Consider the following 24,997-nt stretch of genomic DNA (forward strand, 5'->3'; position numbering starts at 1 on the left):
TGCCTGAGATCGATCCAACATCAACAGTCTAGCACATTGACCTCCAGGGATCATGATGCAATGACAATGATAGCTCAGTGAGAACGAAGCTCGCCTTTTGCTCCTCTTATGAGTTCAGGCTTTGAACACAATCTCAGGCTTTGAAACTTCGTCTTGAAGGCCTTGAATCAAACATAGAAGCAGTCTACTTCTTAGTATGGGTCTCTCGCTGTCGTTGAACATCCAAAATCTTCCTCAACGCTGCATCTCGCTCTTGAAATTGCTCCGGATTGGGCAGACCGTAGGCATCCACAGTCTGCTGCACAACTTTCGCATCCCACGTCGGCCCGTCACTCTTCTCTGTGCCCTCTGACTCATTCGTTGCCTTTTTCTGGAAATTCACAGGTTCCGAACTATCCCATACCCCTTGAACAGTCCCAGAAAGGTTATTCAAGAAGGCCTGGATTCCAGCTACCCCGCCACCCATATTGTACGACTTGAAGATGCCTTGCACCGCCCATCTGGGCCCAAGGCTCGCTTCCATAATGGTGTCAACGTCTTCCGTGCTGACGACGCCCTGATCAACCAGTGAACAAGCTTCTCTGAGCAGCGAGAACGCCAATCGGTTTCCTACGAAACCAGGAACCTCTTTTTTGATAACCACAGGTCGGTGGCCGGAACTCAATTCAGCAAATAACTCTTTGGCAAACCTAACTTCGTCCGGGTTTGTAGTCGGTGACGGGACAATTTCGATCAAAGGCATGATGTGCGGCGGGTTGAAAGGGTGAACCACCAAAAGACGAGTCGTATCCACCATATCGCGGCTCTGAACCGACGCGGCGATACCAGACGTCGAGCTCCAGAAGTGTGCCTCGGCAGGCGCAAAGCTTTCAATCTTTGGCCATACTGATCGCTTGAAATCTGGATTCTCCGGACCTTGCTCCTGGACGATGGTGGCGCCGTCGCATGCCTCTTCGAGCGTGGTGCAGATCACGAGGCGGCCGGACTCGCGCAGGCGGGATATGCCCAGCGAGGCATCATCCGAGTCGATGTAACCCGGCAGGACTGTGGAAAGGTGATGTTCGAGGTCTGGCCTCGTATCAAAGACCCTGACGGTGCTCTTTGTATGTCTCAGGTAAAGGGCCGCAAAGGAGATGCCGATGGCTCCTAGTCCGACGAGGGCGACGCGCTCGTTCACGTCAGATGGCATGGTGACGATGAATTGATACCAGGAAGTTCAACTGAGTGCCGCTTATGTAATGGACTGACTTGCCGACTGGAGAAGGTTAAGGATTGCCGCGAGGGAAAGCCGTCAGAAGAGAAGCTCGTCAAGTTGGGGGAGACTTGCCCCGCATAACGGAAGTCTCCCTCCCGGTCGTTTCGGAATTCCGAGTTTTTGTCCGTGACTATCCAAACGCGATTCCCTAATGCATAAGACAGGGTGCAATGCAGCTACCGAGGTCTACTTTGCTTGGTATTGGGAGCACGGTCAAACGCTCATAATTTAAAGTAGTGACTGCTTCTAAGAGCAATAGTAGACGTTGATGGCACTTTAGAAGAATCAATGATAGGCAGAAGTGTTCACTCTACTCAAGCGATGGTCATCTGCGAAAAAGTATGACATGTTTATTGTCGGGAGAGTTGCACGACACATGGGAAAAAAGGGATATTGTAGAATTGACGGAATTCCGAGAAACTCCGTGAGCTAACGACCCTGATGTCGATGTTGACGCTCTGTATATTAAGCATGAGCAAACTCTTTGAAGATGTAAAACCATCCTTGCCCCCTTCACTCCGTCTCCAGGTCAAACCATAATAGTACTACAAGATCTCTTTACCTCAATAAGTCCATATTCCAGACCTACCATTGCTTGTATATCACCATCGTCCACAATGGTCCAATACCTCAAATCCAAAGCTGCTACAAATGGCACCAACTCCACATCTCCGCTCGATGTCCCAGGGATTGTAAGGGGCGTGATTGACGACATTCGGGCAACTGGCGACAAAGCTGTTCGGACTTATTCAGAAAAGTTCGACAAGTGGTCGCCGGCGTCCTTCAAGCTCTCTCAATCAGACATTGACTCGATCGTTGCCAAAGTTCCGGCCCAAGTTATTGCCGACATCAAGACGGTTCAGAACAACGTTCGGACATTTGCTCTGGCCCAACGAGATTCTCTGAGGGAATTTGAGCTCGAAATTCGCCCAGGTGTTTTTCTTGGACAGAAGAATATCCCTATCGATCGTGTCGGCGCGTAAGTCTTTCAACATGATGTGTAACAAAACGGCCGATTGCTAAAAGTCAAATAGTTACATCCCTGGAGGACGGTATCCATTACTCGCGTCCGCGCACATGACAATTCTTACGGCTAAAGCAGCCGGGGTCCCCAAAGTTATCGCCTGTACACCTCCAATCAACGGGCAGATACCCCCTTCAACCGTGGCGGCTGCATATCATGCGGGAGCTGACGAGATCTGGATCCTTGGCGGCGTCCAGGCCGTGGCGGCAATGGCCATTGGTACCGAAACTATGGACAAGGTCGACTTCATCGCGGGTCCCGGTAACGCCTTTGTAGCAGAAGCTAAAAGGCAGCTCTTTGGTGAGATTGGGATTGATCTTCCCGCCGGACCGACTGAGATCCTCATTGTCGCCGACGACAAGGCGGATCCGACAACCGTTGCTACTGATCTTCTTTCTCAAGCGGAACATGGGCCGGATACTCCGGCAGTCCTAATCACCAATTCGAGGACCGTAGCCCAAAAGTCCATTGAGGAGGTTGATCGCCTGCTGAAGATTCTGCCAACTGCACCGCTGGCCTCGGTCTCTTGGAATACCTACGGCGAAGTGATTGTAGTCGATTCTCTAGACGAGGCCTATGCCTTGGCAGATGATTATGCAAGCGAACATGTTCAAATCCTGACGGAAAAACCGAGGGAGGCCCTGGAGAAGATGAGAAACTACGGCGCTCTGTTCCTTGGGGCCAAGACTTGCGTTTCCTATGGCGACAAGGTACGCCGTCATCCCGACATCCTCGGCGTCTCTGTTTTATGCTGACATTTCACCAGTGCATTGGTACAAACCATGTCCTACCAACGAAGAAGGCAGGTAGATTTACTGGGGGGCTCTGGGTGGGAAAGTTCCTGAAGACTGTTACTTACCAGGAAGTTGTTTCCGAGTCGGAGAGCGGAGAGCTGGGTCGATTGTGTGGTCGTGCTGCACGCGCTGAGAACTTTGAGGGTCATGCTCGCTCTGGGGACCTCAGAGCCAAGCAATTTTTGGGTGACCAGTTCGAATGGCTAAGCAAATAGGCACACCATGGAGTCACGTGTATTCATCCGAGAATTTGATGCGTTATCTCAACCTCATTCAGTTTGTGACGTAATAGATAGGTGACGAATAGTTAGTACATGTACTATTCTATCAGATTGAACTTGCGGCGTGGTTCTTAGTTTTGACTCAAAAGTCGTATCTTTGGAAAGCGTCGAATTTACATGGACTTTACCCAGGTACTAGCAGCTTAAAGTGTCAAGGCGATTTTTGATTTCACATAGCCTGCCTGCCATAGACAGTGTACTTGGGTTGTGCAGGTATTCTAGGCTTTTTGATCGGCTAGCCGGCTATTGTTTAGAGTAAACTGAACCCCATATGCTCAAAGTTGAACGATGGTAAGAATGAATCCCATGCTAGGTCAGATCCCTCCAAGATGTCCAAACCCAAGGTCTCCAAGCTGTCCATGTCGACAGTATCCTCTGGAAAGTTATGGTTGCCATCCATGAATCCTTGCAGACTTGTGGGAAATGCTTCAGCAACTCGTCTTGCCGAATCCCATGCATCATTTGATGGCATGGCTCTACTCAAAGCTCTAGCTTTCCGAGTAGAGAGAGTCGGGCTGACAGTCGTTTCGCGCTCACGTCCGTCCGCAAAGGTCTCTGATTGCCTCTCAGCAAGCTTTCGGCAATTTTCGACAAACTTGGCCAATCCAGCCCCCATCCAACTGACAAGGTGGTACCGCGTGCATTGTATGGACTGGCAGGTCTCTGCAGCTTTCGACACATGGTCAAAGGCTTCATCCTGGTCCATATCCAGATGGCGATGATGCTTTGTTGCGACTTTGAGAAGGAAGGTGCACGCATATGCTATCATCGTGTGATTGTAGTGTGGCAATCCCACCAACCCTGCTTTGAGATCTGGGTCGGTGCTGATAAGCTCGATCGTTGATCTAGCGGACTCGACCGTTCCGTGAGCTAAGTCGAGAAACTCCATCGGAATCGGATCATCGACCGGGTTGGACGAAAGTCCCCGAAATACAAGGGAACCGATGAACAATTTCGCGAAGTGATAGTGCAGACGAAGATTCTTCCGGGGGAAGGCTCCTATCTGCCTCTCAATATCGCGTTGGGCTGCAAGACACATGACACAGTCAACAACTGCCGCTCACAACATTTTCACAAGTCACCCTCAACTTACTTCTGTATCGAGCACGCCACAAATTGTGCCATCGGTCCACCTCCAAATCGAATTCCTCAAGCTTCTTTTTGAATATTCCCGATATGCGACTGTCATCATTCGAGCCGAACATATAGGTGACTTTCTCCAATATCGACAGCAGTTCCAGCTGACTGGAAAGACGGGTGTCGGTGCTCGAGCTGGGGATGGCACGAAGATACTTTCTCCATCCTTCCACAGACGACGGATTGCCAAAACTTGACGGCCTGCCATACAGAATTGAGAGGTGATGGTCGCAAATATAGAACAAATACCACACCCTCAAGCAGCTGAGTACATCTTCTCGGTCCTTGAGCCTAAGACTGTTGGAAAACCTGTCGTCGAGTTGACTGGTGCCGATGACAATTTCATATGACTTATCGAGCTGGAACTCGATAGCTCGGCGAATGGCAAGACCAGACACTGACCATGAAAGATCACTGAGCCAGAACGAAGCTATGCACAGTCCCTGAAAATCGTAGAGATTCACATGCTTCTTGAACATGAAGTCAGACACGAGCTTGCGGAGCCGAGCACTGCAGACGCGGTATAGTTGCTCACCCCCGTGTTCATGCAGAGCCGAGACTGTGCAGATTGCCACGAATAAGAGGGAAGATGCGCGGCGCACGCTGTCCAGATCTTCAAACCGACTCGTGATCCCGTAGAGGTAGTAGTCAGTTCGCTCCAGAAACCTCTTCACCAGACGGTCTGCATCGTTCCGCTGAAGGCTTCCTTCTGTGATGAGGTCATGAGGCTCTTGTGAGAGTGGTTGAGCTGCCACAGGCGCTGAAGAAACAGCTCCATTCGCATTGGCAGGCCTCAATCTCGTGATTTCATGCAAGGAGCTGATGGGCGCTTGACTCAATGGCTCGACAAGGTCATCACTCTGTGCACATAATGAAACGGTTTGCTCTTCCATATCTTGATCCTCATCTTCGATAAGGGTGCCAGTCTCATCCGGATGCAAGCCCTCAACATTCAGCTTTCCTGCAAGCGAACTTTTCAGAGGCCCGAGCAGCGGCAGAGATCCTTGTTGCAGAAGGCCGTTAATCGCTGTGTGCAGCATGCGAATATCATCCACCATATCCGACCTTCACAAAGTATCATGTATTAGCGGCGCAACTCATCGGACATGAGATGGGCAAGCGAACCGATTGGGGCTTGCATCATTGGACCTCGGCTCAATCTCTCGAGCTGGCCGTTTGAAGATGCACTCAATATTTTTCTTCCTGCAATGCTGGCATGGCCCATCTCGGCCGCTCGGTAAGCATCGCACCTTCAAAGGGAGGTTAGCGACGCGCTAGTTGAAATGTCACGCATGCCAAATGGTCGGGGAGCCTGCACGTGCCTTTTGCTTTTGACAAGAGGAGCAGGCCTTCATTCGGGAGCTGTACGCGGCCCGGTGCAGTCTCTCCGGCTTCTTGCTGCGAGTTTCCATCATGAATGGAATGTTGAGCTGTCTCAGAGAACATGAATCGGGGAGAAAATGTTAGAGGCGCGGAGTTGACCGCAATGCTGAGACCCCGTTATGCCGTTAGGCCATATATCCCTATAAGGATACTTCCCTAAATGGCCTAGCCATGTGTCTGAGTGACCCCCTCCCTTTTTGCTCTCCCTGTCTACATGATGCCCTCTAAGAAATGACACAATGTATACCAGAGCATTAGACCTGAGCTCTGTTATAAATAATGGAGATCAAAATGGTATCTGGTGCCTTCCCCGTTCATTCTACTTACAGTGGAAACTTCTAAAATGGGTTCAAGGCGCTCAACACGTTGCAGGTGACTGCGCAACGAAGATCTCAAGTTCATCTGTCGATGTTGGCATGGGAATGGGTTATTCATATCTGCTTTTCTTTTGTCAAATAAGGGTTTGCGAACGGAGTAGAGTCAAATAGATAGGGCACTGCGCCTAGTACGCTTTAATGACCGGCAAGAGATCCTGAGTACGAACCCGAGCACCCGACTTGCCGACGGGGGGCTCGCATATCCCCCGTTTGCACTCGTGGCTCCAATTGATCCTCTGATGATTTTTTCTCGGTCCCTGGTGAATCAAAAACGATCGAACGACGGGCATTGTCACTTGGAGAGTCTCCCTTCTTTGCAAGCCAACCACATCGACCCCACCCACGATTTCAATACGTAGACAATAGTCTCAGTTGTAGCGTACTAAGAAGCTTGTAGCTCTGCTTGCCGGAACGTATGAGCGGGCCGACACTCGAATGAATCTCGGCGAATCTCATCCGGGCAAAGGAGCGCTCGCACTTTCGAATCGACATCACTACCTTATTACAGGACAGGTACTGGATGTATCGTCTCCTTCCTCCAATCATAATATCAATAATGTGTAACCGTAATTTGCACCTCATTCAGTGGCTTGAATGGCGCTCTAAGGTAAGTGAACAGATATAAAAACTCTGGCCCAACATCATCTTGGCACGAACTTTCCAATCCTTGAGCAAACTAAACCGACCCTTTCTTGCTTTCTACGTTTACAGCTTAAGACCCACGGGGCCCAGCTCCTTCTAGGCATGGACTACTATCGTATCAACTCCTTCGGCCACACATGATGTCATCAGCCTTGTGTAACGGTACAGCATACCATTTTGAGATGTCTGACACGCAGGCTCATTTCCCATCATACCAGTCATTGACCGGTTGACTGCTCACGCCTCACCTCGCCAAGGTTGCCTCGCCGAAGCATTATGCCGGAACACGGATTGGGTTTACTCGATTCCTGGCCGAGACTCGTTTTATCCGGGAGGCCAACACCTGACGGGACCTGACCTCGGCCCGCTGATCGCGCTAGCTTAGTGCGAGACACAACCATTCCCCATCTCTCCAACCTCCAGTCAGCATCGACATCTACACGACCTTCGGGGCGCGAAACAAGAATGCCGTGTAACCGACTGAAAGGATTTGTTTCAGGATAGTTGATATCCCTTTCTTCTGCTCACTTCTCGGCAAGACGACTTGTACCCATCCCAAGTTAACGAAGAAGGCAGCAAAACGTTTTGCAACGTAAATTCAGCACTGTGAGTGATCCGTCGTGAACCAGAAGAGGAGTTTATCTACGGGCATTTCAATCACGATATATCGAGAGGAGTATTCATTGCGTCATTATGCTACATGTGCCATGTCGGCTCGGGATGTCCTTCGCTTCACGCTCAAATGAAGAGCTAGACTGGACATTGAAGTACTATGATTAGTCAATGTAAACAAGAGGCAAGTCCATGTACAACCTCTGAAAATGCGTCCTCATATCAAAAAGAAAGGAAGGGGCCACTCATAGTCTCAATTGGGGTTGCACAAGGCGAAGTATTATTTCCTCGAAATGCGGCCTCTAGGGTCCAGTCGACTCCCTTGCCCTGCTGATCTTTCGACTGGTGTAACCTGAACCACTACCTAGGGGCTTCGGTGGCCCACCAACGACAATGGTGCCACGAAGCTTGCGATTAGAGAGAGCTCTTCTTATCAACAAAGACTCATCCAGAGCGACGAAATGACATCTCGATATTCAGCGATGTAACTACGTCCACAGACCCTGCTAGTTGGAGGGAAGAGGCGCATGAGGCTCATTGGCATCGCAACACTAGAAGGGGTCTAAGAATGAGCCTACAAATTGCGATTCGAGCTTACTGCTTGCGTTCCACCACGCTTTCAGGATTTCTTTCTGGTAAAAGTAATTCCAGCCGAATGATCAAGAGCAGGAGGCAAAGGCGTGCCTAGAGCTTGACGGCTGTTCAGCTCAAGTTTGCATAGACCGATTCAGACTTTTGTGCTCGATCCAGAACACCAAAACCTCTCGATGGCTGCACTGCGAACAAAGAGTAGTCTCCAAACACACCGTCTCCCGACTGCTCATTCGCCAAGCACAAGTTGAGCATAAACATTCCTAACTTGGGCGCATGCCATAGTGCTGACCATTTGAAAGGGCGATAGACATTTCGGCGCTCGATGTGGTCCCGATGGTCGTCTATGACCCCCCAAGGGATTTCTTACCGAAGATTCCACTCCATAAGACATTGTGGCATGCGGGAGCAACGCACGAAAAAGGGGGCGAACTTTCCGGCCCTCGAAATCCCCAAGTAGCTTCAATAAATGTCGCTTCATTTTCTTATCCAGCCGCAAGCAGGACTCTTGGTGCTTCACCTCCTTGACGTTGTCCAACATCACCACTCGGGCAATCAGCAGCACCGCCTGCTTGGAGGGCACCACCGACGACACCATGTCCGGAGACCTGGAGTCCAGCTTGCTGAAGTCTCAGCCTTCCTCTCCTTCATCCTCCTCGCAGGCATCTTTCTCTTCTTCTTCGGATGACTTGGAGTACGCTCGTCTTTGCCAGGACGACAAGGTTGAGAGCTTCCGTATTGAGACTCTCGAAGTAGAAGATGATATCTCTCTCGACGACACCTTCGTTCCAACTCGCCCCTTGCCGCCTTGGCTGAGATATCCCAAGAACCTTGCTTTGGCCTTGATCCCGAGTTTCCTGCACCCAGTGGATCCTGATGCGACACCAAAGCCCCTCCATCCATCAGCTTGGCTCGGTAAGTTGATCTAAGTCTCAGTAAAGCATGATTTTCTGTAGCTAATTAAAGATGAAGATGGACTTCGAGGACTCGCAGCGTTCTTCGTCGTCTGCCACCACTGGTCCCTCTGCACGTTGACCGGCGAGGTCCGCCGCGGCTTCATGAGCGATGATACACCTCTCTTTCTCCAGATCCCAATCGTTCGCTTGGCTCTTTCAGGACTGTCGAATGTCTGCGTCTTCTTCGTCATATCCGGTTATGCCCTAAGCTACAAGCCTATGAAGCTCATTAGGCAGAAGAAGTCGGCCGAGTTCGCAATCGCCACCGCTTCCTCAGCTTTTCGTCGATATATCCGCCTCTTCCTTCCGACAATGATCACGTCACTTGCCGTCGCTGGCCTAGCTTACTTCAAACTATTTGAGCTTGAGCCTATTTCCGGTCCAGCTGTCACAATGTTCAGGCCACCAGCACTAGACAATGTATGGGACCAAGTAGTTGGATGGTGGGGGCACTTCTCGATTTTGTCCGACCCAATGGCCAAGAACCTTGACAGAGGAAGAGGGTTTCCATATCAGCCGCAACTTTGGACCATCCCCGTGGAGTTTGACGGTTCACTCATTGTCTTCTTAGCACATGTCGCCTTTTACCGAGTTCGCCCTAGCGTTCGAATTTTTTTCCTTGTATGCCTCCTCATCTACACCATTCACTCCGGCTACTGGCAGTTCTTTCTTTTCTTGTCCGGCCTGCTCCTCGCTGCCCTCAGATTCTACGGCGACGATGAGAGTGCCGACTACGAGAGCAACGGCTACGTCTGGGAAACTCTACCACACCTATCGAGCCCTTCGTACTGGCGACGTGAGGGGCTGAGGGGGTTCAATGCCCCAATTTCGTTGATCAAATCTTCCAAAACCTACGGGATCTCCAAGAAGACTCTTCAGTTAGCCTCTTTCATCGGCGCCCTATGGCTGTTGTCGTTCCCCGAGGGGAGCGGAAGTGTTGCGCAGACCCCAGGATTCAGAAACCTTTCCTGGCTGACCCCTGCACAGTACGGCGAAGGCGACGGCTTCTGGATCCCCATCGCCGCTGTCTGGCTGGTTTCCACCATTGATCAGTCACGTTTCATTCAGCAGCTTTTCGCGGGTCGGGTCATCCAATACCTCGGCCGGATATCGTACGCCATCTACCTCGTTCACAACTGCCTGATTTGGCTCTGGGGTTATCACTGCCTTCAGTTCTTTAGTGCCATCACTGGCACTCTTCTTGAAGCCAACCTTAGCACTAGCTGGGGATTTGTCGTCTTTCTTTCAACGTGTCTTTACTTACCAGGTGTCGTCTGCGTAGCGGATTTCGTGCAGAGACATGTGGATGTCAACGCTGTCAAGTTCGCGGCTTGGTTCGAGGGAAGGTTGATTGAAAAGACGAAGTAGTGGAATTACCAGGGTTGAACAGTTACTTAATTTAATCATTTAATACATTACGATTCTTTCAAACCCCATTGTTAACTCTGAGGCCCGTCCAACGCTCATATAACTTATTTCTAATCACTGCTGCCTTCACGGCAACTGACATAATTCAGAGGCATCCTTGAGTGCATATTGAAACACTGCTAACGTGCATCATCAGAGCGACGTCGGTGAGATGACTAATGTTCGGAAAGGTTAGAAGCACTCTTTCCAGCGGCTTTTTGGGAGAGATGTTGAGCATAATTATTTACAAGTCAGGGTGCTTGAGGCTGAGTCAGCTCGGTCAAGACGTACATCACAAGCTGGTCTCACCGAGGTGAACGCCAAATTGGGATGAGAGTTCCGCTGAATAGGCCGGAGAAACGAGCACGGCGATCGTTTCTCCGTGTTGTGGATCGTCATGTTAGCCCAGACGCTTCCATCCGTATATCTAACGGATCATCGGCTAGTCAACCTTGTGGATGGAAATTTCCGAGTCAGTGCCCCAGGGTGACTGTGGATACTGTCGAATACGAGCAACGCCTAATTGGGTTGCCCGTCCGTTCGTAGGGTTTAAGGCTGGATATGTTCTCATGTGGGAGGCGATCTAAATGGGGAATCCAATCTCGGTTCATTTGATCAACCTTCTTTGCAAGCTTGAAGATTAAATCTGGCCTTGTAGGCGCACTCAGGGGGGCATTATCAGCATCGAAATATGAAGGCCAACCTATTCTTCTTGCCCGGCTGTGCTTCACGCACCTTGGCGTAAGTCTTTGCATGTCTTCAGAAAGCTTCAGACGCGGACTAACGCTGCCAAGCCGTGGTGTCATTTGAGACATGGGAGTACCAGAGGCACAACGCAGCTGGGAGCTGGAAGACCGGGCCAAGCAACCCTCTTTTAACCCACCTCAAGAAGACATAACCGCCTATGGCTCGAGATCACAGTATCCATCCGAGCCTCGATGGCCCTTCCAGGAGACCGACCAAGACAAGCAGCCTCACTTCTCACCACCACCTCCGCCTCCGCCTCCTCCTCCGATAAATCCGCCAATCCACCATCAACCCGCACCGAGTCCAAGAAGATCTGGCCACACCCGCCATGTCCTAAGGTACTGGGGCCTCGAGATCTTCACCCTCTTCGTCGCAATCAGTCTACTCACCGCAATCATCTGGCTCCTCACCCACTACGATGGCCACTACATGCCGAAATGGCCCTTTGAAATCAACCTCAATTCCGCCATTGCGCTCCTCTCAACCTTTCTCCGCGCTGCTATCGTCGCCGCCGTAGCAGAAATTATCGGCCAGATCAAATGGACCTGGTTTGCCGAACAGACCCGGCCCCTCCAGCACCTCCAGGACTTTGACGCCGCGAGCCGTTCAATCCTCGGCTCCACGAAACTCCTGGCGATGCTCGTGTGGAACCTGGGCTTCTCCTCCACCGGCTTCCTCGCCATCGGTGCCGCCATTGTAACGATTGCCAGTCTTGCCGTTGGTCCCGTCACCCAGCAGGCCGTCCGAACGATGACCTGCCCCATGCTCGAGGACAACATCCGCGCCAGGATCCCCGCAGCGAACTACGTGCCGGGCTCGTCGGCGTACTACCGCGTCGGTGCCGGATCCTATGAGATCGAGGTAGACATGAAGAGTGCCATGATCCAGGGGATTACGGATCCAGGCAGCCAGGACAGCGACGTCCAGGTTCTCTGCCCCAGCGGAAACTGCACGTGGCCTGACTACGGCACGGGCGTCACGCACGCGAGCATCGGCGTGTGTAGCAAGTGTATTGATACGACGAGCTTCGTCAGCGAGCCTGATACGGTGGGCAACCTGTCGCTGCCGGACGACGGCGCCGTCATCAACATCCTGGCCGGAAAGTACATGTGGATGGGCTACAGCAACCTGACCGCGTACACGAAACTCTTCAGCGACGACTTCGCCGCGGCAGCCCCTGTTTCGATGGCTAACTTCAGCATGCTCATGATTTCGACGTCTCCGTGCACGTCAGACAACTCGACGGGGACATCGAAGCTGACGTGCCCGCATCGTCTGTCGCAATCCGACAATAGTTACTTTAGCAACCTGGGGGATTACATCGCCGCCTCGTGTATCTTGTACCCGTGCCTGAAGGAGTATCATGCGCGGTACGTGAACAACACATTAACGGAGACGGTCGTCCGCACGACGACGGCGGCGTCCAATCCTGCCGAGAACGCAGCGTCGGGATACTCATTGTACGGCAACTACACGGCGAGACAAAGCCCCTGTGTGATTGACAACGGCACCTGGTACGATACCACCAACCAGAGCCAGGCCTTGGACGTTCCGGGACGCATCTGGACAAACTTCAGCGTGAGCGGCAGCGACGAAGTCACCCGCGTGCCAAACGAATGCCTGTACAAGATGGACGGGACCTTCTTCTCCGCGCTATCGACTTTCCTCAAGGCGAGCTTGCTGAGCGCCTCGTGTAGGTACGACTCCATGCAGAGCGGACACCTCAACTGCTACGACTCTTGGTGGCTCACGCCGCTGTGGGCCGACATGAACGCCACCGTAACCAACCTTACGAGCGCCGTCGACGACTTTGCCTGGGCCGTGACGAATAAACTTCGGATGACGGGGCTCGGGCCGGATGTCGTCCCTGGCGCTAACGCTCTATTGAATCGGCGGGCTGAGGCGCTGGGCGAGGTATGGGCGAGCTCGACGTGTACCTACTTTGACAGACAATACATCGCGCTGCCCATCATCTTGGTGGGCCTCTGCGGGATCCTGTTGGGCTGGATCATTCTCAAGAACTATAACGACCCCGAGCAGCCCGTCTGGAAGGGCAGCGTGCTGCCGCTACTATTCTTTGGTTTGCATGATACCATGGGGCCAAAGGGGGCAGCGGGCGGAGCGAGCAATGGTGGTGATGGGCCCAGGGATGGGGGTCGCATGGCGAGGAATATGACGTTCTTCAAGGAGAACGGACGGTCGGCGCCGGAGCTACATCGGATTCAGCAAGAGTCAGGCCGGATGCGGGTGCGATTCCACGGCGGGATGGACCCGGGATTCTTAGATCTGGGGACGGGGAGGAGTGATCCGGAGGCCGCGAATGCCTCGTTAGTGCCGGGGCAGGGTGACTCGCGTGGTACGAAAATGAGATGATGCTCGCATTAGAAACGTGTCTTTTTGCTGTCAATATTTATGATCTAGACTTGTCTCGGTTGTGATCAAATGAGCCTTTCACAAGGACACGTCGTTGAGCATTGAAGGTACGTTCGGGAGGTCGAATCTTACCGGCGCCGATCCCGGAGGACGCATCTGGTGGCCTCTGAGTCTAAGATTGAGCAAATTGGTGGTGACAGAGACTACCGGTACCTTACCGCGATGAAGAAAATGTCTGACCCGGCAAGAGACACGACAAGCGAGTCTGGGGTCGTGTTGTGCTACAATTCATCTTCCCATATCACACACGACTCGTGAAAAGCCAACCTTAACCACCAACATCCGCGTTTCTTCCCGACTGAGCCGCTTCGATGCGCCGATTTGATGCGCTACATGGTCAAACATCGAACGATGGAAAGCTGAAGGATCCAACAGTTCCGGCTGAATCCAAAACCGACAGCGACGGCCGCCTGACAGGTCATGCCAATCAGGAGAGATGGATCCGTCAGCGAGCTGTGAGCAGAATCCCAGCCATCTGGCATTGGACGGACTCTGTCCCCATATGTTCCTGGCGTCCAGCCAGTTAGAAACAACAAAGCAACTCTTGATGGAGCCTAGTTGACGCCGTCTGTCTTCCAGAGTGTCCTCCCCGCATGCTTTGAAGCTTTCCCACGGGTTTCCCCCGCATTTCGGCTGCTAGGCGTGGGAATTACACTTACCCATGCCATCATCGCTACTCATTGTCCCGGATCTATGTTTTGCCCCCCTTGGCTGAGTAAAGGACCGCAGGGACCATGGCGGGGGTTAGTCCGTCGTCTCTGCCACTCTGATCGAAGTCTGGTGGTGGGATGGACGAGCCACCGCGGGGCACAAAGCGCGAGGCGCGAAAGTTTACCCCAAAGAACTGAACCCCTAGTCAAATTGCCGAAGTCTGTTGCCGCACTCGATGCCGCACTCTGTTGCCGCAACCAAAGATGGTCATACGATTCATGCCCACCATCCGTGGCTTGCTTGTCTGGATTGCTCATGCCTAAATCCGGGGCTCCAGATTTTGATACTTAACCATCATGGCCCTCCGGTTCGTTCGCAGGTTTGCTCCTGTTTCAAAGAATCTCTCATCCTACAAGTGCTCTCCTCCATCTCCATCACAGCGTGTTGTTCCTGTCACCCCCCAGATACCCTCCACCAAACACATCTCCACAACATCCATCACAATGGCTACGAACGGCACAAACGGCGTCAACGGACACGCCAACGGCGCCAATGGCACCAAGAGCAAGTTCGACCCCAACTTCACACAACATGTCATCGACCTCATGAGCCCCGAGACCAAGCCCAGACACAGACAGGTTCTCGGCTCTTTGATCAAGCACCTTCACGACTTCTGCAGAGATGTCGAGCTCACACAAGAGGAGTGGGTTCTGGGTGTTAACTACATCAACTCCATTGGCCAGGCCTACCAGAAGAACCGCAACGAGGCATGGAGAGTGTGCGATATCCTGGGTATTGAGTCGTAAGTCGCAACCCCCCTTTCCCTGCCCTCTAGCGCGGCCGTCTACTCCGAAAATCATTTACCCCGCGTGCGCGGCTTTTCCGGCCGCGCCACTGCGATACCATGTTCGCAAGCAGAGACCCAGCCAATGGCTAACAATTCTCCCCCCTCTCTACAGTCTCGTCGACGAGATCAACCACACGGTCGAGACCGAGTCCGGCGTCACCCCCACATCATCCACCATTCTCGGCCCCTTCTGGTCCCCCGAGACCCCCTTCCGCGACCTCGGCGCTTCCGTCGTCCAGAACATGCCCAAGGACGGCCAGCTCACATACTTCCATGGTGTCATCAAGGACGCGGAGACGGGCAAGGGCATCCCCGACGCCGTCTTCGACATGTGGCAGGCCAGCACCAATGGAAAGTACGATGTCTTTGACCCCGAGAACCAGACCCGTCACAACCTACGCGGCAAGTTCAAGACGGACGCCGAGGGCAAGTTCTACTTCTACTGCCTGAAGCCCACCGAGTACGCCATCGACACCTCCGGCCCCTCGGCCGATCTCCTCAAGCTCATGGGCCGCCACCCGTACCGCCCCGCGCACATTCACATGATGGTCACGCACCCCGACTTCATCGGCGTCACGGCACAGCTCTACCCCAGCGACGACCCGTACCTCGAGACCGACACCGCCTGCGCCGTGAAGGACGATTTGCTTCTTACTTTCAAGCCTGTTCAGAACGAGGCCAAGGGCGCCACCCTCGACGTCGAGTACGACGTCCGCCTGGTGTCCAAGAAGTACAAGCCGGATTCCCAAATGCTCATGCAGAACGCCAACCAGAACAAGTTCTAAGTCTAAACTTGTGGGGGGCTTCTGATTTGATTGAGAATGAGTGGTTGTTTCAGCATGTGAGAGCGGAATGTGTGTGGGTGTGTGCGTGCATAGTACACTGAAAGGACAGCACAATGGGTCTGGATAATTGTTTTGAGCATGAGACTCCGAAGAACGGAGATTTCTCACTTTTTTTCCTTCGTGTATCCCTCCAAAACCGCACTGCAAAATGGCGTCAGTGCAAATGTGGCCCGTTAGAAGGCCCAATTTTCTCCGCACGAATTAGAAATTGATATCCTCTTCAAGTTGATTCGGTAGAAAACCGCGGTACTTTGGTGATTGGTTGAAACCCCGCGTGCTTGTGTCTTCGTCTCCAAGTTTGCAACTCGTAGACTTTCAATTTAGCTATTGAGTTTCTAGGCGAATGCTACGTAGCGAATCTGAGCAAACCGGCTCTTGAGAACCGCTCTGAATCTATTCATTCCCTTCCCCGTGTGAAGTGAATCCTGAAGTCCTTGGATGAATAACTTTGAATTGACTTGACGCGACTGAACGCTTAACTCTGAGACTCTGCGTGTCTTCAGTCAACAGTGTCCCCGACTTTTCCCCTCCCCCTCCTCCACTTACCGGGTTCCTTCGGAAACCTTCGGCTAAGCTATTCGCCCTCTCCCTTGGCTCTTGGGGGGACGATTCTTTTCCCGACTCGAAATGCCGTGGGGGGCGAGACCGGGGTAGGACGTGCGTCAGTGGGTCTAAGCCGGAACTGGAGAGCGGCTTTGCGACACTGCTGGCATTTTTAGAAGCCAAGAGATCACAGTTTCCCCTGGCCCCGGATGGTAGTCTGCACGTTATCGTGCCGTGCGTGCCTGACAGCTATCACGGCTAATGGCTACGGTAGGTAACGGACATCGAACCCGTACGCTCGGGTTGTCGCTCTTCGGTCTTAACGTGAGAGCTGCCGATCTACCGGTATGAGGAGAGCCTCTTCCCGTATTACCCCGCGATCCTAGTGAGTGCCTCGTTATCACCGGTAAGTAGATCGGTCAAGGGATGGCTGGCAGATCTCAATGACTACATTAAAGCCACGAGCTCCAGCTCACGGACCGTACGTCCCTTCCTCGTGTTTAGACCTCACAGTTCTTCAAGAACAAGTAGATGTAGCAATGACCTGTTTTCAATTCAAGGCTCAGAATTCCGTCGTACATTTTGGACGAAATCTCGCCGCTCTGCATGCTCGGGGAAATATGTAAAACTTGGTATCTACTGATTGGGTCAATGACCATTCAGTAGAACTCCCTATTGAACAAATTCAACATAGCTTCTGACAAGTGTTATCTGCTCCCGTCATCTCAAAAATAACTACCACGTGGTATTAAGGTGAACTAGAGAGGGCTTCCCTAACAGGCATAACCCACAGCTCCTACTTTTCTGGCAAGGTGCGAGAGCACTATCTCTTGGGCATGAGAAACACATTTCTCCGTGCCCATCTTGGTTAACAACATGAATGAGTTGGGGCTTGTGCTTAAGCATGCCGGTGTCTCTTGACGTGTCGCCCACAGCACAATCGGTAAAGTCGGTCCTATCAGCCACCGTTCCCGGGCGAGGCAGTCTACCACGCGAGCAAAGCTTTTCAAGAGGGGTTCACCAATTCTCTTCGCAACGAACTCGTGGAAACCGACATCAAGGTGCTAGCAATCAGGCCTGGTGTCGTTGCGACTCACTTCCACACGCAGCGTGTGGGTTTCGATCAAGACCAGTACAACTCATTCGTGGAAGGATACGAGTAAGTTCTTGCCGCTGGTCTATTTTTTCGTTTGCTATGAGTGAATAACTTAACACCTGTCAGTCCGCTTGTGTCTGGAGACGTTGCGCAGGCGGCGGTCTACATGCTGAAGCAACCGGACAATGTCTCCATCAAGGCTCTTGACGTCGTGCCTACAGGTATGTCGAGCACCCCTGTGACTACATCAATCAACTAACCTGCAACTAGCTCAACGCTCGCTCACCGTGTTCGATCGGACATGGAATCAGCGGGGTCATGATTAAATCTAAATTCAATTGAATCAGGATAAACGATGTACGCCGAAGCTACAGCTCTCTGCGGGAGGTTGTAAATATTTCAAAGCGGGGAAATGGCGAGGATGTCTACATCGACTTTCCTGAACCCACATCTCTCTTCTGCTTGGGAATTAGCTGTACGTACTTAGTTAACCTAAGTACCTTTGGTCTAGTAATTGCAGCAACATTAGTTGCCAAGTCGAATTTCCGTCCCCTTCAGGTCGCTGAACCAAAGTCCCTAGCCTGAGTCGCATTCGCACTCGTACGCCCAAAGCTTTGATTGGTACATCAACAACCTTGTTGTGACTATTTCACTTCAACTTAAGATGTTGGTATCCCGACCATCAATTGCCTCGTCCCTGGTTTGGTGTAACGTATATCTCATTGGAAGATCGGCGTCCGGACTCTTTCCAGGCCGACTTGATTTCTCCGCATTGTCATGGCACCGGTGTTTAGGTAGTAGTAAATCCGAAGGCTGCAACATCAGCCCTATTAATACGAACCCCCTCACAGAATCGTCTTACTCAACTCACGACTATAACCCTCGAGATTCAAGATACTGTTATACTAAAGACCTAAAGGGCGCTGCTCTATTCACGTTCCAAAGAACCCAAATATGGCTCTCCCATCGTGTTGCTTGAAAGCCTTTGAATGGGACGGCACTCCAACGGGCCGAACCGACAAGCTTGCCAACAATGACGTCTACATCGTCGGTGACAATCCACATGCCGCAGTTGTCATCGTTCACGACCTTCTAGGCTGGACCTTCCCCAACGCACGCCTCCTGGCGGATCACTATGCTCGCGAAGCCAACGTCACGGTCTATCTACCAGACTTCTTCGGCGGTTGGGTTGTACCCTTTGAGCCAGTGCTTCAGAATCGATGGCACGAAATTGACCTCTCGAGCTTTGGAAGGGACAATTCACGAGAAATTCGAGAACCTGAAATCACCAACTTTGTCAAGGAGGTTCGCAAGAAGCACACGAAAGTCGGGGCTGTTGGATTTTGTTACGGAGGGTGGGCAGTCTTTCGGTTAGGAGCAAAAGAGCATGATCCTCCGTTGGTTGACTGCATCGCGACTGGCCACCCCAGCTTGCTGACCAAGGAGGATATTGGCGGTGTTGGGGTTCCGGTGCAGCTGTTGGCTCCCGAATTTGATACGCAGTTCACCCCCGAGCTCAAGTCGCATTATTTCGAGACCATGTTGAAGAAGGGCGTGTCGTTTGAGTATCATCACTACCCCGGTGTCGAGCATGCTTGCTTGACTAGAGGTGATCCCGGAAAGCCTGGAGAGAGGAAGGCGATGGCTCTGGCAAAGTCGGCCGCGGTAAGCTGGTTCAGTCAACATTTGCATTAATGGCATCAAATAAGAGTCACTTTTGAAGAGTAAAAGTTGAGGGAGAGCATGAAATGATGAGGGGAGAGAAAAGGGTAACTGAGCAGGCAATGAAGGGCACTATGTGGCACTCGGAATGAATTTAGCATACGTACCACAATGGATTTCTAGTTGAGCCACTCGACTATGTGTTGATAATTCCACTCGGTAGCGAAGTCTATGCCGCTTCAAGTGTTTACTATCGATACGAGTTCGAGATTGTTCTTCGGAGAAGTTGATCAATGTCATGGCACCAATTGCATTTAGAGAAGAGGCATATATGTTAGAAACATGCCCGCTTAAACATGATTCATAGCATATCATATTGACTAAGGTTTACCACCATCAATTCTGCAAAGAAACAACAGTGTGAAGTTGTGATCTCATTAAACAGTTTGTTGCAACAGACTTGAACCACTTGATACAGCATTGTCTCGTCCAGTTAGTTGAACTTATTGCTTCCATGTCCCTTGACCACCCGAGCCAAAACATGAAGTTGGGATGTAGCATGCCTTTCATGCTTCGTCACGATAAAGTAGTAATTGCGCTTGCGCTAACTCGGATATAACAAGCTTACGATCAATTGTGGACTGCTAATCATGACGACGTACTTAGGCTATTAGAACCCAATGCTTGGTATGGCATCACAATGACTCACTCTAGCATGATCTCAACGAAGAGCCAACACGATGTTGTTAATGACAAATTTCGAGATACCTCGTATTATTCGTATTCTCATACGAGAGAATTACCAGCAATAAGACGCGGGGTTGATACTGATTTATAAGCCAGAGCCGCCAGTAGGGTCACCTCGGCCGAGGTTTTGGGTCGCCGCCCCCGGTCCTCCAGTCACTTCCGGAACCGAAACCGAGTGGGCTGGCGCGGGCCCCCGGCCCTAGGCGCGGGAAGTTGCGTCCGCGTTGCATTCAGCCCCAACCCGATAAAACTCCGCAGCGTCAAACCGGGCCAGTCCGCAGCTTTTCCCCGCTTTTGGCGGACTTTTGGCTGTTCGAGACACCGACATTGAGAAATAGTGTTGCGATGATATCATCCCCATGGCGATATGAGAGCCAATAGTAGGCGGTTCTCTGGGTAGAGAGGGATCCATACTTAGCTCTATGAGATTCTGGAGCATAAGTTAAACTCAAGTCCTTTTCATCAACAACAAAGCCTTGAACTAGATCATTGACCTCGACTCCAGGCAACAAAACATTCTAGGTTCGTCGAAACCAAAGAACAACATCGAACATGAAGGTCGCAGTACTCGGTGGAACCGGCGAGACTGGAACTTCCATTATGAATGGCCTGCTCTCCTCGCCTGAGACGAAATACGTAGGGACCTCGTCTATCATGAAAGTCTGTACAATACCTTGGTAAAGTTACTGATAAGTCGTTTGATAGGAGATAACTGCGCTTATCCGACCGAGCTCGCTGGAGAAGCCAGAGGTCAAAGCTTTAGAGAAGAGGGGCGTCAAGATTGCCACAGTAGACCTGAGCGGACCCGAAGACGAAATCGCGAATCAGCTTACCGGTCATGAGGTGGTCGTCTCAGCCATTGTGGCAGACAAGCTGCTCGACCAAATCCCCCTCGCCAATGCGGCTAAGAAAGCGGGGGTAAAGCGATTCGTCCCCTGCTTCTTTGGGACGGTGATGCCCGGCAGGGGCATGTTATGGTTCCGAGATCAGGTGAGGAAGACTCCCTAGACCCCCAGGATATGTCAAATGAGCTGTTGAGCTGACATCTGAATGCGTCCTAGAAAGAGGATGTCTTAAACCATATCCAGACTATTTACCTCCCGTACACGGTCATCGATGTTGGCTGGTGGTACCAGATCAGCTTGCCCCGTCTGGCCTCGGGACGGATTGACGCAGTCGCGAGCCCATTTTACAACTGGATCGCTGGAGATGGAAGCGTTCTCTCTGGTATGACTGACCTCCGCGACGTTGGCAAATACGTCGCCCGCATCATTGCGGACCCACGGACCCTGAATCACAGAGTCTTCGCCTTCACCGAACTCATGTCCCAGAATGAAGTATACGATCTGATTGAGAAGATGAGTGGAGAGAAGGTTGAGAGAAAATACGTAAGTTCTAGACCACCTTCCAAAGACTCGGGGAAATAAGGCATACATGGAGCGATAAATAGACGGTGAAGGCTTAGCTTTGAGCGATTAAACTGACATTGAAACACAGATGTCGGCTGATGAGATTGAGGCTGCGATGGTCAAGGCGAAAGATGACAAGGCCAACCCTCATAGGCTATCGGTTTTACAATATCGGAAATCGTGGGGCCTCCGAGGAGACAACACGCCGGAGTACGCGCGATACCTAGGATATCAAATCGCCAAGGATCTGTATCCCGACTTAACGGGAAATTCGTTTGAGACTTTCTGCAGCGAGGCTCTGGAGGGCAAGATCAAGTCCATCTACGAGAAGAAGAAGCGCGAGGCCATGGAAGCAGCTGGTAAAAAGTAAACAACCAACAGACTTCTTACTCGGTAGGTTTCGACAGGCTCAGCAATTGCGGCTATTGTTGGAACGTGTCAGTAGCCGTTCTTGCTGGACCAATAGGTGAGTCCGCAGAAATTCGAAACTTCGATTAAAGTCGCGATGCATCCACTATTAGTGAGCTGATCCATTACAAGGCGGCCCCGGTTTCGAGTTGAAATCCATTCATTTGATCTGCACGTTTAAAACCTTGATGCTGTAAATATGGTTCGTGGGCGATCAGAGTTTAGTCTAAATCAACTCGGACTAATACTCGCCTTGGCATCACCAACGATTCTGTGAAGATAGAGCTCCGACTTAGGAGTACCTTGATTAGGTAAACAAGACCACGAAAAATGGAAACTTGAAGATTTCAATTTGATAATAACAAAGGCATTCAACTTCGAATACAGCAACAGGCTTTAAGAATTGTCATGCCAATAGTTTGCCCGCTGCAGTCAGAGAGGACGAAACCAGCGATAATGTACGTCGCCGAAGGTCGCCACAGTTAGGCCTTCGGCAACTGATGCAGGAAAACCGCCTCCCAAGCGGGTGGGTGTTTTATCAGATCCATCAGCCGCCAAGCGCTTCCCCGCCCGTCTTCGCTCAAATCCGAGCAATTTCATTTGACAAGATGCCATGTCCATGCCAGTCAGTGGAGTGCACTTGTGCAATGGAGCCACAAAAGTAGATGGGCGAGACGGGGCCGCCGGCCACCATGTCAAAATGACTAGTAGGAAAACTGGTAGTAATGAGGCCATCAAGGTTCTCTGGTGAGCAAGTTTCTGTTCTTTCTTTAGACATCTTTGGAAGTTCGGCGCGTTTACTTTCGCTTATGACTTGTAAGGAATGCGATTGACATTTCATCGCCAACGACGTGTGCTCCGAACAGACGAATCCTTGTCGCGCACGCCCTAGATCTGGGCAGTAGAAAATTTCGAGTTTACGGATGAATGACACGCTAGTCAAGATAGAACACTTAAAATTCTTTATCAGATCGTTTGTTTCACTCGGGACTCGAGAGAAAGCACTTGTTCATGTTGCATCTCGGATAAGGTAGCATCGGAAAGAATCTTACGTGGCAAGCGATTTACAGAGAAAATGGCCACTGAGAACCGTTCAACCGGCAAAAAGGTCAAGGGTATGTTTTCGAGCCTCGACCACCGTCATAACTGTACATGCGCCTTGGGCTAACTTTCTTGGCTTCACGTAGCCTTCTTCCTTGGCAATGAGGCAACTTCAAAAGAAGAAAGACGTCTTGTGCAGAAAATAGGTAGGCACTCCCATTATCTCTGCATTAGAAGACGATGAATCTGACTAATAAACCGCAGACTTCTTCATCTTGACATACTGCTGCCTCAGCTACTTCTTCAACTACCTGGGTGGGTGATGGTTGCCTCATATCAGCTTTGAGGAAGGGACCGTAACACTGACAATGGACGGATACAAAAGACCGTGCTGCTTTTGCCAATGCTTATGTGAGTTTCCACATCGGAAATGAGTAGACCATCGAGTAGAACTGACAGGCTCACTCTAGGTTGCTGGCCTCCGCGAGGCCTTGCACATGAAGGGCCATGACTACAACACAGTTCTTTCGGTGACCACTGCTGGGTAAGATCTAGGCCGATGAGTAGCGTTTCCACGAACATGAGCTGACCCCATATCAAAGTATGGTGGTGGGACAGATTCCTCATGGCATCATCATCGGTCTCCAAATCGTCCGGCCGCGAATCTGGCTGCCGTCGATGTGCTGTCTCTGGGCATTCCTGACTGTACGTCTCATCGATGTCAAATTGCCCTATTGCGGCTCGCTGATAATACCCAGATGGCTAGTGCAGGCGTCAAGAATACCGCTCAGCTCTGCGTTATCCGCTTTTTCCTTGGCTTGGCAGAGGCTAGCACCTACTCGGGAGCCATCTACATCATGGGCTCCTGGTACAAACCTGAAGAAATCTCGAAGCGCACGGCCATCTTCACCGCGTCAGGTCAGGTAGGCACGATGTTTGCCGGCGTCATGATGGCTGCCATCTACAAGGGACTAGGCGGCCTTGCCGGTCTTGGTGGATGGCAGTGGGTCTTCATCATTGGTACGAACAAGTTGACGAGGCCTGCGGCTGGAAGAACTTACTGACAAACTTCAGATGGCATCATCACACTTCCCATCGCGATCTTCGGCTTCTTCTACTTCCCGGATATCCCTGAAAACACCAGCGCTCGGTATCTCAGTGACTCTGAGAAAAAGATTGCCGTTGGACGTTTGCCTCCGGTCATCAAAGGGTCGCACGGAGTCAACCCGTTCTCTCTGTTGAAGCGTCTAGTACTCATGCCCACCTTGTAAGTCGAATATCCCGCTTTTATTACGACATGAGTTGGGAAAGCTGACCACGTAATAGTTGGGTTTTGGTGCTGTGGTCTCCGATTTGCGCTACCCTCGAGGCCTGGGTTGTCCAGGGTAACTTCATCCTTTGGCTTAAATACCACGCCGAATCCTTCACGCAGAGTCAAATCAACACCTATCCTTTGGGCGTGCAAGCAGTCGGCATCGTAACCAATATCATGGCGGCATGGCATATGGACGCGACCGGAACCCGAGTACCCATGGTTGTGCTGGTTTGTCTTATCCAAATCGTCTGCGCCGCGATGCTCCTCGTTCCGAACCTGCCTTACGCCGGTACCATGTTCGCATTCTACGCATCGGGTTCGTCGTACATGGTCAACCCGTTGATCTTTGGCTGGGCCAGCATCATTCTCCAACGGAGCGGCGACGAGGCGGTGCGCAGCGTGACGGTGTACGCTATGAACATTGGCGCCACCACGCTTTACACTTTCTGGGGCATCGTCTTCTATGCGGCCGATGAAGCGCCGTATTGGAAGAAGGGTGCGATTGTTATGATTGTGTGCAGCGTCATCGTACTCTGCTTCATGGGACTCGTCATCAGGGTAAGCTCATCATGATTGAAAGAATCACTTAATTTCCGCAAATATGAAGTAGCTAATCACGATATCACACAGATCGATAGGCAATCACTTGCAAAATATGGCTCAATGACGGTGGAAGACTTCGAGCGAGCCGCTGCGGCCCGAGAGACGCAGACGTTGCCTGACGGAGAGAAATCCGATGAGAACGAGGACCAAAAGAACACAGTTTCGGAGAAAGTGACGCCAATCTGAGTTCG

At 51.5% G+C, this 24,997-nt stretch overlaps 9 protein-coding genes across 9 annotated transcripts; 7 read left to right on the forward strand and 2 right to left on the reverse strand.

The window, feature by feature from the left end:
- Positions 1 to 184: 184 nt before the first annotated feature.
- Positions 185 to 1,189, reverse strand: CPAR01_02400 (3-hydroxyacyl-CoA dehydrogenase; the record flags this gene model as incomplete). The annotated part of the gene is made up of 1 exon (XM_060486688.1): positions 185 to 1,189. The coding sequence occupies one exon, from the start codon at positions 1,187 to 1,189 to the stop codon at positions 185 to 187; it is 1,005 nt and encodes a 334-aa protein (XP_060354016.1).
- A 557-nt stretch (positions 1,190 to 1,746) lies between these two features.
- On the forward strand, positions 1,747 to 3,288 carry CPAR01_02401 (histidinol dehydrogenase; the record flags this gene model as incomplete). Its single annotated transcript, XM_060486689.1, has 3 exons — positions 1,747 to 2,234; positions 2,290 to 2,989; positions 3,046 to 3,288. Coding segments are annotated over 3 exons (1,431 nt in total), but the record flags the coding sequence as incomplete, so codon positions are not given.
- A 316-nt stretch (positions 3,289 to 3,604) lies between these two features.
- CPAR01_02402 (uncharacterized protein) lies at positions 3,605 to 5,549 on the reverse strand (the record flags this gene model as incomplete). The annotated part of the gene is made up of 2 exons (XM_060486690.1): positions 3,605 to 4,380; positions 4,448 to 5,549. The coding sequence occupies 2 exons, from the start codon at positions 5,547 to 5,549 to the stop codon at positions 3,605 to 3,607; spliced, it is 1,878 nt and encodes a 625-aa protein (XP_060354018.1).
- A 3,143-nt stretch (positions 5,550 to 8,692) lies between these two features.
- Positions 8,693 to 10,420, forward strand: CPAR01_02403 (acyltransferase; the record flags this gene model as incomplete). Its single annotated transcript, XM_060486691.1, has 2 exons — positions 8,693 to 9,011; positions 9,069 to 10,420. The coding sequence occupies 2 exons, from the start codon at positions 8,693 to 8,695 to the stop codon at positions 10,418 to 10,420; spliced, it is 1,671 nt and encodes a 556-aa protein (XP_060354019.1).
- An 852-nt stretch (positions 10,421 to 11,272) lies between these two features.
- CPAR01_02404 (uncharacterized protein) lies at positions 11,273 to 13,579 on the forward strand (the record flags this gene model as incomplete). Its single annotated transcript, XM_060486692.1, has 1 exon — positions 11,273 to 13,579. The coding sequence occupies one exon, from the start codon at positions 11,273 to 11,275 to the stop codon at positions 13,577 to 13,579; it is 2,307 nt and encodes a 768-aa protein (XP_060354020.1).
- Positions 13,580 to 14,646: 1,067 nt separating this feature from the next.
- CPAR01_02405 (dioxygenase) lies at positions 14,647 to 15,922 on the forward strand (the record flags this gene model as incomplete). The annotated part of the gene is made up of 2 exons (XM_060486693.1): positions 14,647 to 15,092; positions 15,250 to 15,922. The coding sequence occupies 2 exons, from the start codon at positions 14,647 to 14,649 to the stop codon at positions 15,920 to 15,922; spliced, it is 1,119 nt and encodes a 372-aa protein (XP_060354021.1).
- Positions 15,923 to 18,575: 2,653 nt separating this feature from the next.
- CPAR01_02406 (dienelactone hydrolase) lies at positions 18,576 to 19,316 on the forward strand (the record flags this gene model as incomplete). Its single annotated transcript, XM_060486694.1, has 1 exon — positions 18,576 to 19,316. The coding sequence occupies one exon, from the start codon at positions 18,576 to 18,578 to the stop codon at positions 19,314 to 19,316; it is 741 nt and encodes a 246-aa protein (XP_060354022.1).
- A 1,266-nt stretch (positions 19,317 to 20,582) lies between these two features.
- On the forward strand, positions 20,583 to 21,809 carry CPAR01_02407 (isoflavone reductase; the record flags this gene model as incomplete). The annotated part of the gene is made up of 4 exons (XM_060486695.1): positions 20,583 to 20,666; positions 20,736 to 21,020; positions 21,092 to 21,418; positions 21,528 to 21,809. 4 exons carry the CDS (start codon positions 20,583 to 20,585, stop codon positions 21,807 to 21,809), a joined length of 978 nt encoding a protein of 325 aa, XP_060354023.1.
- A 1,113-nt stretch (positions 21,810 to 22,922) lies between these two features.
- CPAR01_02408 (major facilitator superfamily transporter) lies at positions 22,923 to 24,992 on the forward strand (the record flags this gene model as incomplete). The annotated part of the gene is made up of 10 exons (XM_060486696.1): positions 22,923 to 22,962; positions 23,035 to 23,094; positions 23,153 to 23,203; positions 23,274 to 23,299; positions 23,359 to 23,432; positions 23,491 to 23,593; positions 23,647 to 23,908; positions 23,963 to 24,155; positions 24,215 to 24,761; positions 24,834 to 24,992. 10 exons carry the CDS (start codon positions 22,923 to 22,925, stop codon positions 24,990 to 24,992), a joined length of 1,515 nt encoding a protein of 504 aa, XP_060354024.1.
- Between the last annotated feature and the right edge of the window lie 5 nt (positions 24,993 to 24,997).

Source organism: Colletotrichum paranaense (genome assembly GCF_030867605.1).
Source record: "Colletotrichum paranaense strain IMI 384185 chromosome Unknown Scaffold_2.1, whole genome shotgun sequence".
In the NCBI taxonomy this organism is placed as follows: domain Eukaryota; kingdom Fungi; phylum Ascomycota; class Sordariomycetes; order Glomerellales; family Glomerellaceae; genus Colletotrichum; species Colletotrichum paranaense.